The sequence below is a fragment of the Ipomoea nil genome, unplaced genomic scaffold, assembly GCF_001879475.1.
Source record: "Ipomoea nil cultivar Tokyo-kokei standard unplaced genomic scaffold, Asagao_1.1 scaffold2159, whole genome shotgun sequence".
Classification (NCBI taxonomy): domain Eukaryota; kingdom Viridiplantae; phylum Streptophyta; class Magnoliopsida; order Solanales; family Convolvulaceae; genus Ipomoea; species Ipomoea nil.
The window spans coordinates 3,867,178-3,882,397 of NW_017618587.1; the positions used below are offsets into that span (position 1 = coordinate 3,867,178).

At 35.9% G+C, this 15,220-nt stretch overlaps 2 protein-coding genes across 2 annotated transcripts; one reads left to right on the forward strand and one right to left on the reverse strand.

Annotated features, from left to right (window-relative positions):
* The first annotated feature begins 231 nt into the window (after positions 1-231).
* LOC109149803 (SKP1-like protein 1B) lies at positions 232-1,460 on the forward strand. The gene is made up of 2 exons (XM_019297805.1): positions 232-618; positions 1,130-1,460. Exons 1-2 carry the CDS (start codon positions 322-324, stop codon positions 1,301-1,303), a joined length of 471 nt encoding a protein of 156 aa, XP_019153350.1. The 5' UTR covers positions 232-321; the 3' UTR covers positions 1,304-1,460.
* Positions 1,461-7,856: 6,396 nt separating this feature from the next.
* LOC109149802 (CO(2)-response secreted protease-like) lies at positions 7,857-11,065 on the reverse strand. The gene is made up of 9 exons (XM_019297804.1): positions 10,829-11,065; positions 10,458-10,735; positions 10,238-10,352; positions 9,629-10,121; positions 9,436-9,536; positions 9,123-9,368; positions 8,926-9,040; positions 8,619-8,832; positions 7,857-8,530 (listed from the first exon to the last, which is right to left on the reverse strand). Exons 1-9 carry the CDS (start codon positions 11,023-11,025, stop codon positions 7,974-7,976), a joined length of 2,316 nt encoding a protein of 771 aa, XP_019153349.1. The 5' UTR covers positions 11,026-11,065; the 3' UTR covers positions 7,857-7,973.
* Between the last annotated feature and the right edge of the window lie 4,155 nt (positions 11,066-15,220).

A 15,220-nucleotide genomic window follows, 5' to 3' on the forward strand; every position in this document is an offset into this window, starting at 1 on the left:
ATAGGGGAGTAACACTTGGTACCCGTGGACCACAAGGTTCTTGGTGTAAATGTATAATGTTTAAATTAGGAATTGAGTATTAATTTGTATAAGACAAAAAGAGAAATAGTATGAATAAAATAATAAATAAAGAAAGCAAAATAAAATTAAGGGCAAAAGGGCAATTTTGACAAAAAATCAAGTAGAAACGGTAATTTCAGCAGTCGCATCCGATTAGGATAGATATGGATGAGTATAAAGTACCCTTCCGTTTTCATTTCGCATTAGAATCTCTTTTCCCCCAAAATTCCTGATTTTCAGCTCGGTCCGGCGTGTGAAACGATGTCGTCCTCCGAGGCAGGGGAAACTAAGAAGATAACTCTGAAAAGCTCCGACGGAGAGGTCTTCGAGGTGACGGAGACGGTGGCGCGTGAGTCGCAGACGATAAAACACATGATCGAGGATGATTGCGCTGACAACTGCATTCCCTTGCCCAACGTCACCGGAAGGATCCTATCGAAGGTGATCGAATACTGCAGGAAGCACGTCGAGGCTTCCTCTTCAACCGAAGATGACCTCAAGGCGTTCGATATCGACTTCGTCAAAGTCGATCAAGCAACTCTCTTCGATCTCATTTTGGTAAAGTTTTAATTCTAGGGTTTTCTCTCATCAATATACGCATGCTATTGTGTAATAGGTCATTTATTTTCTATGTATATCGCTTTAATGATCAATTAAGGGGTGACTATTATGTATATGTGCTGGAAATTTTATGCTGTCTGTCTTGCATATGCTATGGCTCCTGTCGGCAACTATGGATTTATTTTATGCTGAATGCTAATATGCTATCATTGGACTAGTTAGTGCTGTGTTCCTTTTCTATAGCTAATATGATAAAATGTATGCTAGCTTGACTATATGATCTAACTGTTGTTAATCTTGATGCTGGAATTGGTTTTAGATGTTTTGGTTTTCACAGATTAGAATAGCTATGACTCTATGAGTTTGAGCAGTTCTGCCTTTACTGCTTCTGCAATTATGAGCCACATATAGAATCTTTAGCTTTAATGGCTTCCATCCTGCCCTAGTTCTGTTTTCTTATCTTTTTACTAGGACACTGTGACCTATGTGCTGGTGTTTAATATTTCAGGCCGCAAACTACCTGAATATCAAGGGCCTTCTGGATCTGACTTGCCAGACTGTGGCTGATATGATTAAAGGAAAAACTCCAGAGGAGATTCGCAAGACCTTCAACATTAAGAACGACTTCACACCTGAAGAGGAAGAAGAGATCCGCAGAGAGAACCAGTGGGCTTTCGAATGAGATGTCTTGTCTAGATGAACTGTTTATTCTAATAGGATAATTTCCATTCAATGTTAAAGCTGGATAGCTTTTTAATTACTGATTCACCCAAAGTGTTATGTCATTTTACATGCTTTTACTCTATTTCAATGAAATATGGTACTGGTTTAGTGGCTTATCTTTTTTTGCCTACTGTTTCAATTTCCTTTTTGGTGAATTGGGAACTAGAAAAACTTAGCAAGTAGTTCTCTTCTATTTTATACTATTGCCAACCAGTATATAACTATATATGTGTTCTTTGCTTCTTTTTGATACTTAAAAGGTTACAAAACAAAAAGTGGGTTGCAGGATCTCTTCCCATTAACTGTTCACATACTTACAATGATCTGTACATCTTGGAAGTTGGAACAAAGATTTGCTTATTGATGTATTTATATGTCTTCTGGACTTTAGGGATCAGTTTACATGTCTAGAAATTTGCCCCTTGATTCACTCCCCTGTGTGTTACACTGTTACTACTTACTAGGTGCTTACAACAATTGGACTTTGAACAATGTATTTACCACTTGTCCATATAATTGAGCCAAAAAGGTCTATCTGTGAGATTGATGGAGTGGCTGTGAAAGTCATTTTGGAGGCCACCTTCTTAATTTCTTTGGTAAATACTACTCCGGTAATTTATTTGAGGTCACAGCGATCTCTACACCTGTGGTGCTTCTATACTTGCAGTATGTACTGATTCTTCATCATCAATTTGCAGTTCTGGTAACTGTATTGGATTTATCTATTATTGGTGTGGAGATGGCTATTGATGGGTAGCTGATATTAGATACTGAATCTTGGGTCAGATTGTGGGGGCATTCAAAGTTCTTGGGAATTGTTGATGAGATGACTCTAATTTGGATGTGTTATAGCCAAGAGCACAGATGAGAATAGCACATACTCTGAAGTCTTAGTCTCGTAAACTAAACCTGTTACCAACAACACTGTGGGACTTGCTTCTCCTGCCCCATAGTTTCATAGCTGTCATTACCGGTGGTCATTATAGCTAATCTGATTGCTGATTCACTGATGCAGGGTTTGATTCACTGAATGCAGGGTTTTGTGCCTTGACTGCAGCAACAATGACTGATGCATGTGGGCAGGACATAGAAGTCTCCCTAACATTATGTTGTAAGTTGTAACTGGGAGGCTGCCTGGGATAGCCGCTTCAATATCCTTCTCAGGCCATGCTGCTACAATGAACCCCAGGTGCACTAATGTCTGACTGTTATTCTCAAAACAAAATCTGTTATCCTATATTTTGTTGCATTTTATAGTTAAAGCAGTGGTAACATACCTTGACAAGATCTGTGGTAGCAGTCCTAATCCTATTATTAGTACAGGAGCTGGTTTTTTTCCTATTATTGTCACAGTTGGAAAGATTGTTGCCACTGGGTTCCTACATAAGTAACCATAGCCTTAATGTCTGTCTTTTGTCAAAGTGATTAATCACCTACTTGAATTCTAACTTTGGCTCTTTGAACCTATTGCCATCGGTGACTATTATTATTTCAACCCCTCCCTGTCTTTTCACCTCAGCCATCCTGTCTTGTATTCCATATTATTTGTTAGTGTGTGTACACAGAATAATCTCCCCTTTCACCTTGGCAGCATCCGGTGATTGTGTGAGGCAATTCCTGAAACACCACCTCCATCTGTCAGAATCAGAACAATAGCAAAATACACAACTTTTCAACCATTGAAGTACCTTGCAGTGAATACAGTTTCATTTTCCGATTTAACTGAGGCCGCTGTTGCCAATGGCTATACCGGAGTTTTCAACCAAATGAATTTTCCTGTATGTATATATAATGATTGAACTTTCTCATGGCACCATCATTTGATGAGACCATATAGACTCTCCATTTTTGTTTTTTAAGGAGCAGCCTGCAGCCTTACGCCCTTACATACTGAGAAGGGAGACAGAGAAGACATCTTAACAGAAAAACACCAAGAATCTCTTCATGCTTAACACCCAAAGACCGATAATCCAGAAGAATGATTAATGCTCTTGATGTTACTGAGAGGCTAAGACCAAACCACCCTTTCTATATATAGTGAATTCAAGATACTGTTTTGGTGCATTCTGGCAAGTGCTCTCTGCATATAATTTTTATTCAATAATCAATACCCAAAATGGGAAAGGGCTTATCCTTCTTTCCTTAAATAAGATTGTGCATGTCAGCTAAAGCACGAACGATGACACATGGGTCTACCCAATATTGCCATCTCTATCTGCGTGATTTGTATGTAATTCATTAATTCACTTATGTGCTATTCCATTTTATAGTATATATATAAGTGTCCCTTGCTCAATTGTTTCATGTGTGCTTCCTTTCCTTTTAATACTCAAGGTTACAAAATAAAGAAACGTGGTTAAGTGCGATATGTTTTCTTATTGTTTATTCATGTATTTTGGCATATTATGATCCATACTTCTTTCAACAAAGATATTTGTCTCATTTTATATTTGAGATGCACGAACGATGACACATGGGTCTACCCAATATTGTCTCATTTTATATTTGAGATGCACGAACGATGACACATGGGTCTACCCAATATTGCCATCTCTATCTGCGTGATTTGTATGTAATTCATTAATTCACTTATGTGTTATTCCATTCTATAGTATATATATAAGTGTCCCTTGCTCAATTGTTTCATGTGTGCTTCCTTTCCTTTTAATACTCAAGGTTACAAAATAAAGAAACGTGGTTAAGTGCGATATGTTTTCTTATTGTTTATTCATGTATTTTGGCATATTATGATCCATACTTCTTTCAACAAAGATATTTGTCTCATTTTATATTTGAGATGCACGAACGATGACACATGGGTCTACCCAATATTGTCATCTCTATCTGCGTGATTTGTATGTAATTCATTAATTCACTTATGTGCTATTCCATTCTATAGTATATATATAAGTGTCCCTTGCTCAATTGTTTCATGTGTGCTTCCTTTCCTTTTAATACTCAAGGTTACAAAATAACGAAACGTGGTTAAGTGCGATATGTTTTCTTATTGTTTATTCATGTATTTTGGCATATTATGATCCATACTTCTTTCAACAAAGATATTTGTCTCATTTTATATTTGAGATGCACGAACGATGACACATGGGTCTACCCAATATTGCCATCTCTATCTGCGTGATTTGTATGTAATTCATTAATTCACTTATGTGCTATTCCATTTTATAGTATATATATAAGTGTCCCGTGCTCAATTGTTTCATGTGTGCTTCCTTTCCTTTTAATACTCAAGGTTACAAAATAAAGAAACGTGGCTCAATTGTTTCATGTGTGCTTCCTTTCCTTTTAATACTCAAGGTTACAAAATAAAGAAACGTGGTTAAGTGCGATATGTTTTCTTATTGTTTATTCATGTATTTTGGCATATTATGATCCATACTTCTTTCAACAAAGATATTTGTCTCATTTTATATTTGAGATGCACCCCCGCCTTTTCAGTCTCATTTTGGGATTTGATTTGCATCCCTTGCAGGAGAAAGCCTCTATGCTATACAATTCAATAAATCTTAGAAGAACTCTTGTATAAAGTAGTGGTGCAAATCTGTTTCTCAAACCAATGTGAAACAAAAGTTACCTTTTTTCCCTTTATTTTTTCAACTCAAATGGGTTTACTTTGAGAATCAATATCTCATTCGCCCATTACCCGTTTTGAGCGTACAATATATCAATCTTTTCGTCTCACTACGAAGCATTCGAATCCACCTTGCCTCGACCCAAATTCAAAGTGGATCCCACTAATAATTGTACCACAAAATAGCCATTTATAATGCCATTTTATGTCATTTTAATCTATTTTTTCCAACAGAATATACAGTATAGTATAATCAGATGAAAAATATACTGTTTGAAAACCTAATAAATTTGAAATGACAAACTTTATAATTTTATTATATTATATATTGTTGAAGACTTCTTTGTACAAAACATTTTTAATCGCATTTAGACATGGTACATTTTCGCCACAAATTAAAATTTTTAAACCCCTTAGATTACTAAGTCTTGAAACAGCTACGTACATTTGGCCATGATTAAAGATAGACCTTTTCAAAATCAATCCCACTTTTGAGAGTGTTTGTCCTTGGCTTTTGTTTATTGTCATGACATAATATAGCATCAAAGGAAATTGCTTCCGTTGAAATTTGAAAAGCAGTATTGGATTTGACAGTGTTAGTGACATTCTGGGAATTAATACCTTAGTTCCTGCATTTGTACCACACATGATCTGGACTTCAACATGTGATCAGCCAACTTGTAACAATCAACGTCGTACCATTACACAGTCCTAGAGTGTGATCAATATTTCTCAAAAGCATAACATGTGAACCCACTTCAAAGTCAAAGCATCATTCGGTACTCTAGAGCATCGCAAACCATTCTAGAATTCTGGGGTGTGCAAATCCGCTAACATACCTATATTTGAATCGGACTTACAAACAGGATCACAACTCAAATAAGTCCTTCCTTCACCCTGATTATGATCATTCATGTATTGATTAATGCTATCTACCACATCCAATGTTGGAACCAAAATAGCACTATTCTTAAGATAGGACATATCACATATACAGCGCCGAAACAAAGGGAATGTGCTATCAACAATTACAGCAATAGGATCATCGTCTATTGATTCAAAGTGTATGGGGCCTTTGGAGTTGGGGATTCAACCATTGGGAGAAGAAGAGGGAAAGGGTTCAATCAAGTGATACGATTATATGGATTCTTAGGGTGTGTTTGGATATATGGATTCTTAGGGTGTGTTTGGAAATCCTGATAATCATTTTTCGGGTTTCCAGTGTTTGGTATGGAGGAAAATACTAAAGTAAAAGAAAAATGAAGTTTGGTCAATGGAAAATTGATGCACTTTTTTGGAAAATGACTTCCCCTAAATAAAAGGGGAAGTCATTTTCCGCCTTCCTCCTTCTTCGCACGACCACAAAGGCGCCGCTTCCGTCTTCTTCTTCGTACGACCACGGAGACCTTCTTCGCGCCGCTTCCTTCTTGACCCGGAAACGGTTTCCGGCTATGGGTACGAAAACCCACAGCCGGAATCATATTGGTTTCTAACTTGGAAACCCACAGATCTGGTTTTCCAAGTCGAAAACCAGTTTGGTTTTCCGACTTGGAAAACCAGAATCTCTAGTTTTCTAAGAAAGAAACCAGATTGGTTTTAAAGAAACCCAAATTGGTTTCCTTGGAAAAAACCAGTGCTCTGGTTTGGTTTTCGGCGATTGATTTCCTTGCCGGAAACCAAACCAGAGTTCCTTTTAAAAAAAATTAAAAATTTATTTTTTGGGTTCTTTAAATAGATTTGAAGATTATAGGACAAGCTAAATTTCTCTTCGCATTGGCATTATAACAATTAAAATGGTGAAATATACAATTTTGCTCATTTTTTAGAAAATGAACCAAACATACAAATACAGTTTTCTGTTGTGCAGTCAAACACCGGAAAAGAAAATATTTTCTGGAAAATGAGTCATTTTTTAAAAAACATTTTCTAAAAGTCTTTTTCTTGCTTTCTAAGCGAACCCTTAACATATGAAGATTTTGGCTTCAATTCCTACCTTGCACAAATAATTGAAATTTTGGTGTATTTCCCTTTCAAGCCAATTTCTAAGAAAAATTCTTGTGTCATTTACCTTTTGGTTTCATACTTTATTTCAATAAATTAATGTTAGTAAAACAATGAAGTTTGTAGATACACTGCTGGAAATTATGGAATTTCCGACCACCTGAAAGTGATCTTAAATCAAGTCGAAAGTAAAAAGTGGTCGGAAATAGCAACAAAAGTTTTTGCGGATACCAAAAGTGGTCGGAACAAGGCTTTCGACTTAATTTAAGATCATTTTCAGGTGGTCGGAAATTTCATAATTTTCAGCATTGATATTTAATATTGATTGACCAGATGCTAAATTTGTTGATATTTTGCTGTTTTTTTTTTGGGGGGGGGGGGGGGGGGGGGGGGGTACTGAGATGTTTGTCTTAATAATAATTCCACTATGTCTATATAATAAATTCAGAACAATTATTCTGCCAAAATCAATGATCACTTTTTTTTTTCTTTTTTTTTTTTTTTTGATACAACTAAGGGAATTATAAGTCAAACTTTTGACATTCTAATCTAATGTAAAAAAAAAAAATAGTTAAATAGGTAAAACATGATTCTTGTACTTAAAGATCATGAGTTCTATTCTACCAACACTCTTTTGATCGAATGTATTGTATGTGACATTTCTAGCGCGATTTACTTCAATTAGATTGAATTAAGGTAACATTTATATTCTTACATGTCAAATCTTTGACAATGTAACTTTATTAATTACTATTTATTTTTAATTCAAAATTAGTATGTTTTGTTGCGTTAATATAATTTTAATAAAAGTCATATAAATGATCTCCTTCAAATTTATATAAAAACATCTTAATACCTAAAAAAAAAGTGACAGCTAATTATTTAAATTGATTGTTGTGAATATAATAAGTGAAAAATGAAGTAAATGCAACCATAAAAAAAAACTTTATTCAACATCAAAACATGTTTGATTTTCATACTGGTCTGCCTCAAGTTAGTCACATGTCTAACAATTTGTCGCTTTAACTGATTGACTCCCTTACTCAACATTTACAACGATTGGACTTCTAACTTTATATTTTCCGCTAGTCCATGTAATTGACCCAAATATGTTTGTCTCAAGGGATGATGAAGCCGTAAAGGTCACAGTATAGCTTAGCTTCTTCACTTGATTTGTAAACACCAACTTATTTGGTGTTAAACTGACCTCAATGTCTGCCAATGCTTCAATTGTTGCAGTGTACACTGATTCCTCGGAGCCAACATTGCTTACCGTTCTTGTGATTGCCTTAGGCTCACCTTCCTTTAGATTGGAGACTGCAATGGATGGGTAGTTGATGCCGGAGATCACGTCTTGTGTCAACTTCTTGGGGCACTTGAAGCCCTTGGGGACAGTTGAGGAGATGAGCCGAATTTGAGATGTGTTGTAGCCTGTTGCACAGAGGAAGTGCAGGTAATCTGCAATCTCAGTTTCGTAAACCAGCCCTGGATTTAATGCTGCTGTGGGGTTTAATTCTCCGGCGCCAATGTCATACGGTGTGGCAATTGCTCCATCTGTTGTTGTTATTGGCGCATTCAAGTTGTTTGTCTGCATGGCTGGAAGTGGAGACACATACAGGGTGTTATATATATACAGACAAATTAAAAGAAAAGGCAAATATAGTACATTGTGGTTAATTGTTACCTGTGGTCATAACTGCTGATCTGATTGCAGAAACACTGAAATTTGGGTTTTGTGCCTTCACTGTAGCAACAATCCCTGAGGTATGTGGTGTGGCCATGGAAGTTCCGGAGATTAGGTTGTAACCTAGATGACTCTTGATAGGGATTATCTCTCCCCCATCAAGATTGTCGGGCCAAGTTGCCAGAATGTCAACCCCAGGGGCACAAATATCCGGCTGCAACTCAACAAAAAAACATCATATATGCATTATATGTTGGTTGTTTAATTTGCCTGTTGGCACCGTACCAAAGGAAACTAAGTAACATACCTTGAGGAGATTGACGCTTGCAAGCGATGGTCCTCTTGATGAGAAAAATGCTACTGCAGGTGCTGGTTTACTTTCTGTCACTGTCACGGTTGGGAGGATGGTTGCCAATGGATTCCTTAATTCACAAAAATTAAATTAAATATTGATCGAAAATACAAAAAAATTAATGTTATGTGTTAAATGATAGCATGTTTTACTTGGTTGAGCTGATGTAGCTGAAAACCTGGTTGGCTTCCTTTTCTAGAATTATGGATCCCGGAAAACCACCAAATTTTACCGCCATGATCATGTCCTCAGGGCTGCTGACAAGTATTACTGCAACCCCGCCGGCATCTTTCACCTCATTTATCTTATCGTCAATGTAAGAAGTCGGGTTGCCGGTTTCACACAGAATAATCTTCCCCTTCACCTTCTCATGATCTAATGATTGAGGTAAACAATCCCTAAAACCAACCTTCATCTGTCAGTAATATATATAGTACTACCAATTTCAATTGAAGTATATATTACCTGGCATCGCTTTCAGTAGCACTCTCCGATTTAACCAATGCCCCGGTCGCCAGTGGATGCACTGGCCTTTTCTTCAGTTTTCCGATATAAATTCCCATGCCCTGTACTCCACACAGAAAAGCTAGGCAATTATGATACGACATGTGTTGATGTGTATGATTTGGTTTAAGGTTGTTGTGTTGAGTATGAGTACCTTGATGACTGTGTTGTCGCCCAAGACGATTTGTGACTGGAACTCGCGGTCGATGGTGGAGGCGGCGACGGTGAAAATCCAGGGAGCTTCGTTGATGACAGTACTGCGGCGTGGTCCGCCGTTTCCGGCGGCGCAGACAACGACAATGCCTCTCTCGACGGCGTGGAAGGCGCCGATGGCGATAACGTCGGTAGAGAAATCGGGTTTTTCTCCTTCAGGTCCGCCCAACGACACCGACAAGACGTCCACGCCATCCTTAATACTATCGTCGAAGGCTTTCAAGATGGCGGATCCTTCGCATCCGTACTCGCAAACTCGGTACATGGCGATTCGCGAAGTAGGGGACCCACCCCTGGCTGTCCCTCTAGCTTGACCGTAGTATGACGCGGTATCAACCAGGGATCCTGCTGCCGTGGACGCCACGTGGCTTCCATGTCCTACATTGTCCCGGGCCGACGGGGTCTCCACGTAATATCGTGCCCCAATTATTTTTCTGAACAAGTTTATGTAAGTCGAATTCCTAAACTGGAGTATTGGTACTCAAATATTATTGCTTATGGTGAAAACCATGGTGATATTAAACCCGTTTTGACGACTCAAAATTATTACCTGTTGCAGAAGTTGGAAGAGTTGAAATCATCGCCTTTCTCGCATTTTCCCTTCCATCGGTCCGGGATCGGTCCAATGGCGTTATCATTGAAGCTAGGGGATTCAGGCCATATTCCTAACATATATAGTTTATACATCAACAACATTGTTATATTTATGTATATTCCCATCTATGTACATGATAAAAAAATTGATCAAACAAAGAAATGAAATGAAAAACCTGTGTCCAAGATGCCTATTATGGTATCTGCTTCACTGGAATATACTGGTCGAGGGCCTGTTGATCGATGTGGGGCGGGGGCTAGTGGGAGACTTTTTTTATAAGAAATGGAATCCAGAAAATCCCAGGAGCGGGTTGTTTTGAGGTGCAAAATTGGATCAGGAAAAACAGAAACCACTCCGGGGTTTTGAGCAATGGATCGAGCTTCTTCCGCCGTCAATCTAGCTGAAAATCCACAGAAACCATTTGTGTAGGTGTACACCAAAGCCTTCCCATTCCTGCAGATACACATATATATAATGTATATATTAATATCTATCAGTGAACATAACGATGATAATATATATATATATATATATAGATAGATTGACCTTTTAAGCAATGAGGCGATGAGCTGAGCTTGATCCTTTCGCATGGCGCCATTGCTGGATGGTGCGGCAGCGCCCATATAGACAATGTAAACTTTAGTATTTTGTTGTGGCGTAGGAGGCTCTGGCTCGGATTCTCCTAGACAAGAGCAAAAGAAGACGGCAGAGACACACAAAAACATAAACAATGATATCTTCATAGTGTTGTAGCTTGGTACGTATTGCAGATGATAAATTGATAATATAATGATTAGGATGATGATGATGATGATGAGGGGCTTCAACCAAAGAAGCATCCCTATATATAGCTGAATAAGTTTGTTGAATGAGCTGAGGGCCAAGAGGCCGGCCATCTATCCACCCAACACTCCATTCATGCAGCAGTGGTGATAGTGGCTTGTAGTGTCAAAATTCATATCAAAGATGGAAGAATAACAAAATGATTTGTAATTTTATGTAACAAAATTTGAACTTATTAGTTGTTTTTTTTTTTTTTTTTTTTTTTTTTTTTTTTTTTTTTTTAAATCTTATATATCATTGATGAAAGAATGGCAATAAAGATGTGTAATTATTATTATTATTTTTATTTTTATTTTTTTTTTGTTGAACATAGCAATTATTATTTATATTCTCTAAATATTTGGTAATTTTATGGGTTTGTATTAAAGTAAGAAATGAAATTGAATTTATTGTTAATTTGTCAATTATCATAAAATAGATTTACATTATTTAAGTAAGTTATTAGGTATCATTGTTGTAAAACTAATTAAAATTGTCAGTATGTCAATAAAAATTTTATGCACTGACTTAATACTTATAGTCAATGTATATAAATAATCATGTAATTGGTCAATCAAGTTTGATTCACTTTTTGAAGGTTTACATGTAAATATAATGTCCCCTTACACTATAAAATAATTACTTTATATAAAATTTATGTAATTTTACATACCTTTATGTCAATCTAATAATTTTATCTTCATTTTTATACTATGAATATGTTTGAGTGTATTTAAAAGATTAATATAAAATTTAATATTAACTTTGGCCAATTAATTAGAATCACGCATTGACATTAATGAAACGGTACACCTAATTTACAATATATATTCAACATAGATGATAAACTATGCATGTTATCATTGTCTTTTTGGGTTAGAATGAGTCTTTTTGGGGTTATGAGGATTTGGTTCTATTTAATTTAAAAATATACATTGAGCATCAGATTATACGCGCGTTGCGCGTGTGGTAACTAGTATCTATATAAATTCAAATCAATGAGTCCGCCTAACATTCTAATTTGATGTAAAAAAAAAAAACAGAGATAATCAAGTAGGTGAAATATGATTCACGTACCTAGAGGTTATGAATTCAATTATTGTCAACATTCTATTATTTGTGGTTGACTTCTTTTGCGTTGTTTGTGGGCTATTATACAATATTTAAAGGTAAAATTTATATTCTTTCATGTCAAAATCATGGCCTGAGGGTTTGTATTGTGCGATTGAGTTGTTGTCTCTTTTACCTACAGTCCTACACCGATGGATAACGGCGGAATGAGGGACGTATAACCGTGAAGAAGCGCAACAGCCGGATGGATAAGAGCTTTTGCATTAAGCAAGGAACTGATTTTGGTTGCTAATTCCATATGTAAAAACGTGTTAGCACAGATATGGTTTGTGTTGTTAGTGTTGTTTTCTCCAGATTTAGAAATGCCACGATCGTATTTTACACACATTCTGGCATAAAATATGGTAGGGGTGGCGCAGCTGGATTCCCGGCGGTGGTTGTAAGCGATGGTGCACCGTCGGATCCGGCGGCGTCTCTCTCTTTCTCGGTGCCGCAGCTGGATGGAGATGAAGCTGATAAGGGGTAAATCTGGGCCGGGTCTGAAAATGGTCCAGACCCAGTTCTTCTTTTTCAAAAAAGGGCCCGCTGGTTTATATTTTAATTTAGGCTCAAATCATGGTGCATACGATGCACAAAACACGACGTGGTTTTATTAAAAAACGCGCGTTTCCCCTTTAAAAAAAATTCAGGTTCGATTCCCAGCAACAACATTATATTGTTCATTCATTTTGGAATTTTAGTTCATAGATTATGGAATTATAGTTCATTGATTATGGAATTATAGTTCATCGATTCTGGAATTGTAGTTCATCGATTCTGAAATTTTAGTTCATAGATTATGAAATTTTAGTTCATTCATTCTGGAATTTTTAGTTCATAGATTAGATTATGGAATTATAGTTCATCGATTATGGAATTATAGTTCATCGATTCTGGAATTTTAGTTCATAATGTTATTGCTGGGAATCGAACGTATTTTTTTTTTTAGAGGAGACGTGCGTTTTATTAAAACGACGTCGTTTTTGCATCCGTATGCACTATGCATGGTGTATACAGATGCACAGCATAATTTGCCGCCATTGGATATATAATAAAATTACCATTTTCATCTCGTAACACACTGCCAAAGCCCATATTGCCACCTTCCTTGTTAATGGTGGCGTCAACGTTGAATTTTAAGAGTCTCGATTGTGATTTTGTCCATTTAACTTGATTCTGGTCGCATGCTGATAGTCTAAAAGTTAGTTTAGTGGCTTCTCTCCAATATAATCTTCCAAATACGGAGTAATAATTATGGAATGGGCAGGTTGAGCACTCCGGTTATGCCACATCTTTTCATCTATACTCAATTGAGAATCCGCCCTATAACGAGCTGATGAAGTGATCCAAGTGCATAAATTTTTATTTTTTGTTAAATGGGGTACAAGCTAAGCTAGGGGGGCACGATGGTATCCACTCAAAGTGCAGTGGGAGATTGCTTATCCCAACACTCCACTAGACGGTGGTGGTGGAGGTTTAATTTATGGCGGTACCATAAAAAAATCGGATGACCTCCTGGTCTCCTGGACATAATTCTCCACCGTTATAATAAACACTTATTTATGATTAATATTACAATTTTCAGTATACGTATTACATTTTCATCACCCGTGAAGTGATCTCACACATATTTTTACCTTAAAAAATTTAAAATTATCATAATAATTTGATTTTTAATATTTTTCTTATATATAACAACACATGATGTATTAATCCAAATGCTCTGTCGGGTCGGGGTGTGGGGGCCTTAGGGTTGGAGTTCAGCCTTTTGGAAGAATGATGTATTAATCCATACAAAATTTTCTAACTAAAGCTAAGTCGTCACTATATCGATCTATAAAGTATCCGTCCGCTCTTACTACGTCTCAACAAAGACTGAATCCAAGTAGAAAGTAAAAGGGAAGTATGTGATAATGAAGGTCACATCCTAATTTGCTTCTTTTTTTAAATAAAATTGTTGAAGAATTAGCTAGCTATATAAGGCCATATATATCTATGTCACCCAGCCCAAACAAAAGTTGTCGGGACAAAGTGACAAACAATAATATAGATGTGATGATTTTGTTTGATGTAGATGTTCGAAAGTAGTCAAATATTTTGTCATAAAAAAAAAAGAATAAGGGTCAAATAGGCCACTGAACTGCACACGAGAATGTAATTAGGCCACTGAACTTAAAAAATTTACAATTGGGTCCCTAAACTAATCAATTTCATTCAATTTGTCCATTTTTCAAGTTTCTCAAGTTGCTAATAAGTTGTCCCTCCACCTAGGATGAATATGTGGCATTTTTTTAAAAATAATTTATTTTTAAATTAGGTTTTTTTTTTAATATTTAATAAATAAAAACTAAAATAATTTATTTTAAAATTAGTTTTTTAATGTTTAATAAATAAAAATTAAAATAGATTTTTTTTTGAAAATAAAATAATTTGTTAAGACGTGGTTCAGGGCTTGGATTTTATTTAAAAAAAAAACAAATTATTTTAATTTTTATTTATTAAACATTAAAAAAATTTAATTTAAAAATAAATTATTTTAGTTTTTATTTATTAAACATTAAAAAAATTAATTTAAGGTTTTTTTTTAAAAAAACTAATTAATTTTTTTTTTAAATGCCACATATGCATCCTATGTGGAGGGGTAACTTGTTAGCAACTTGAGAAACTTAAAAAATGGACAAATTGAATGAAATTGGTTAGTTTAGGGACCTAATTGTAGGTTTTTTAGGTTCAGTGGCCTAATTGCATTCTTGTGTGCAGTTCAGTGGCCAATTTGACACTTATTCCTAAAAAAAATATGATGTTGATTTAGGTATAAGAAAATTACAATGAGGTAAAATAATCTAAGTTGCTAATAGCTGATCGATTCAAATCAATTGATAAAGTTAATAAGTCGCTCTTATGGGAGTGAGATTTAGAACCTTGTGGTTACCAAGTCAATAGTCTTACTGTTGAGTTATCTTTTTCTCCTAAAGGACATATTTGCGAAGGTGGAGAAGTCTTTTC

Coding starts and splice junctions, on each gene's coding strand:
- LOC109149802 (XM_019297804.1), bottom strand. CDS start 11,025: ATGAAGATATCATTGTTTATGTTTTTGTGTGTCTCTGCCGTCTTCTTT. Junction 10,736..10,828: donor ATCGCCTCATTGCTTAAAAG/GTCAATCTATCT, acceptor GTGTATCTGCAG/GAATGGGAAGGCTTTGGTGT. Junction 10,353..10,457: donor AATAGGCATCTTGGACACAG/GTTTTTCATTTC, acceptor TATATATGTTAG/GAATATGGCCTGAATCCCCT.
- LOC109149803 (XM_019297805.1), top strand. CDS start 322: ATGTCGTCCTCCGAGGCAGGGGAAACTAAGAAGATAACTCTGAAAAGC. Junction 619..1,129: donor CTCTCTTCGATCTCATTTTG/GTAAAGTTTTAA, acceptor TTAATATTTCAG/GCCGCAAACTACCTGAATAT.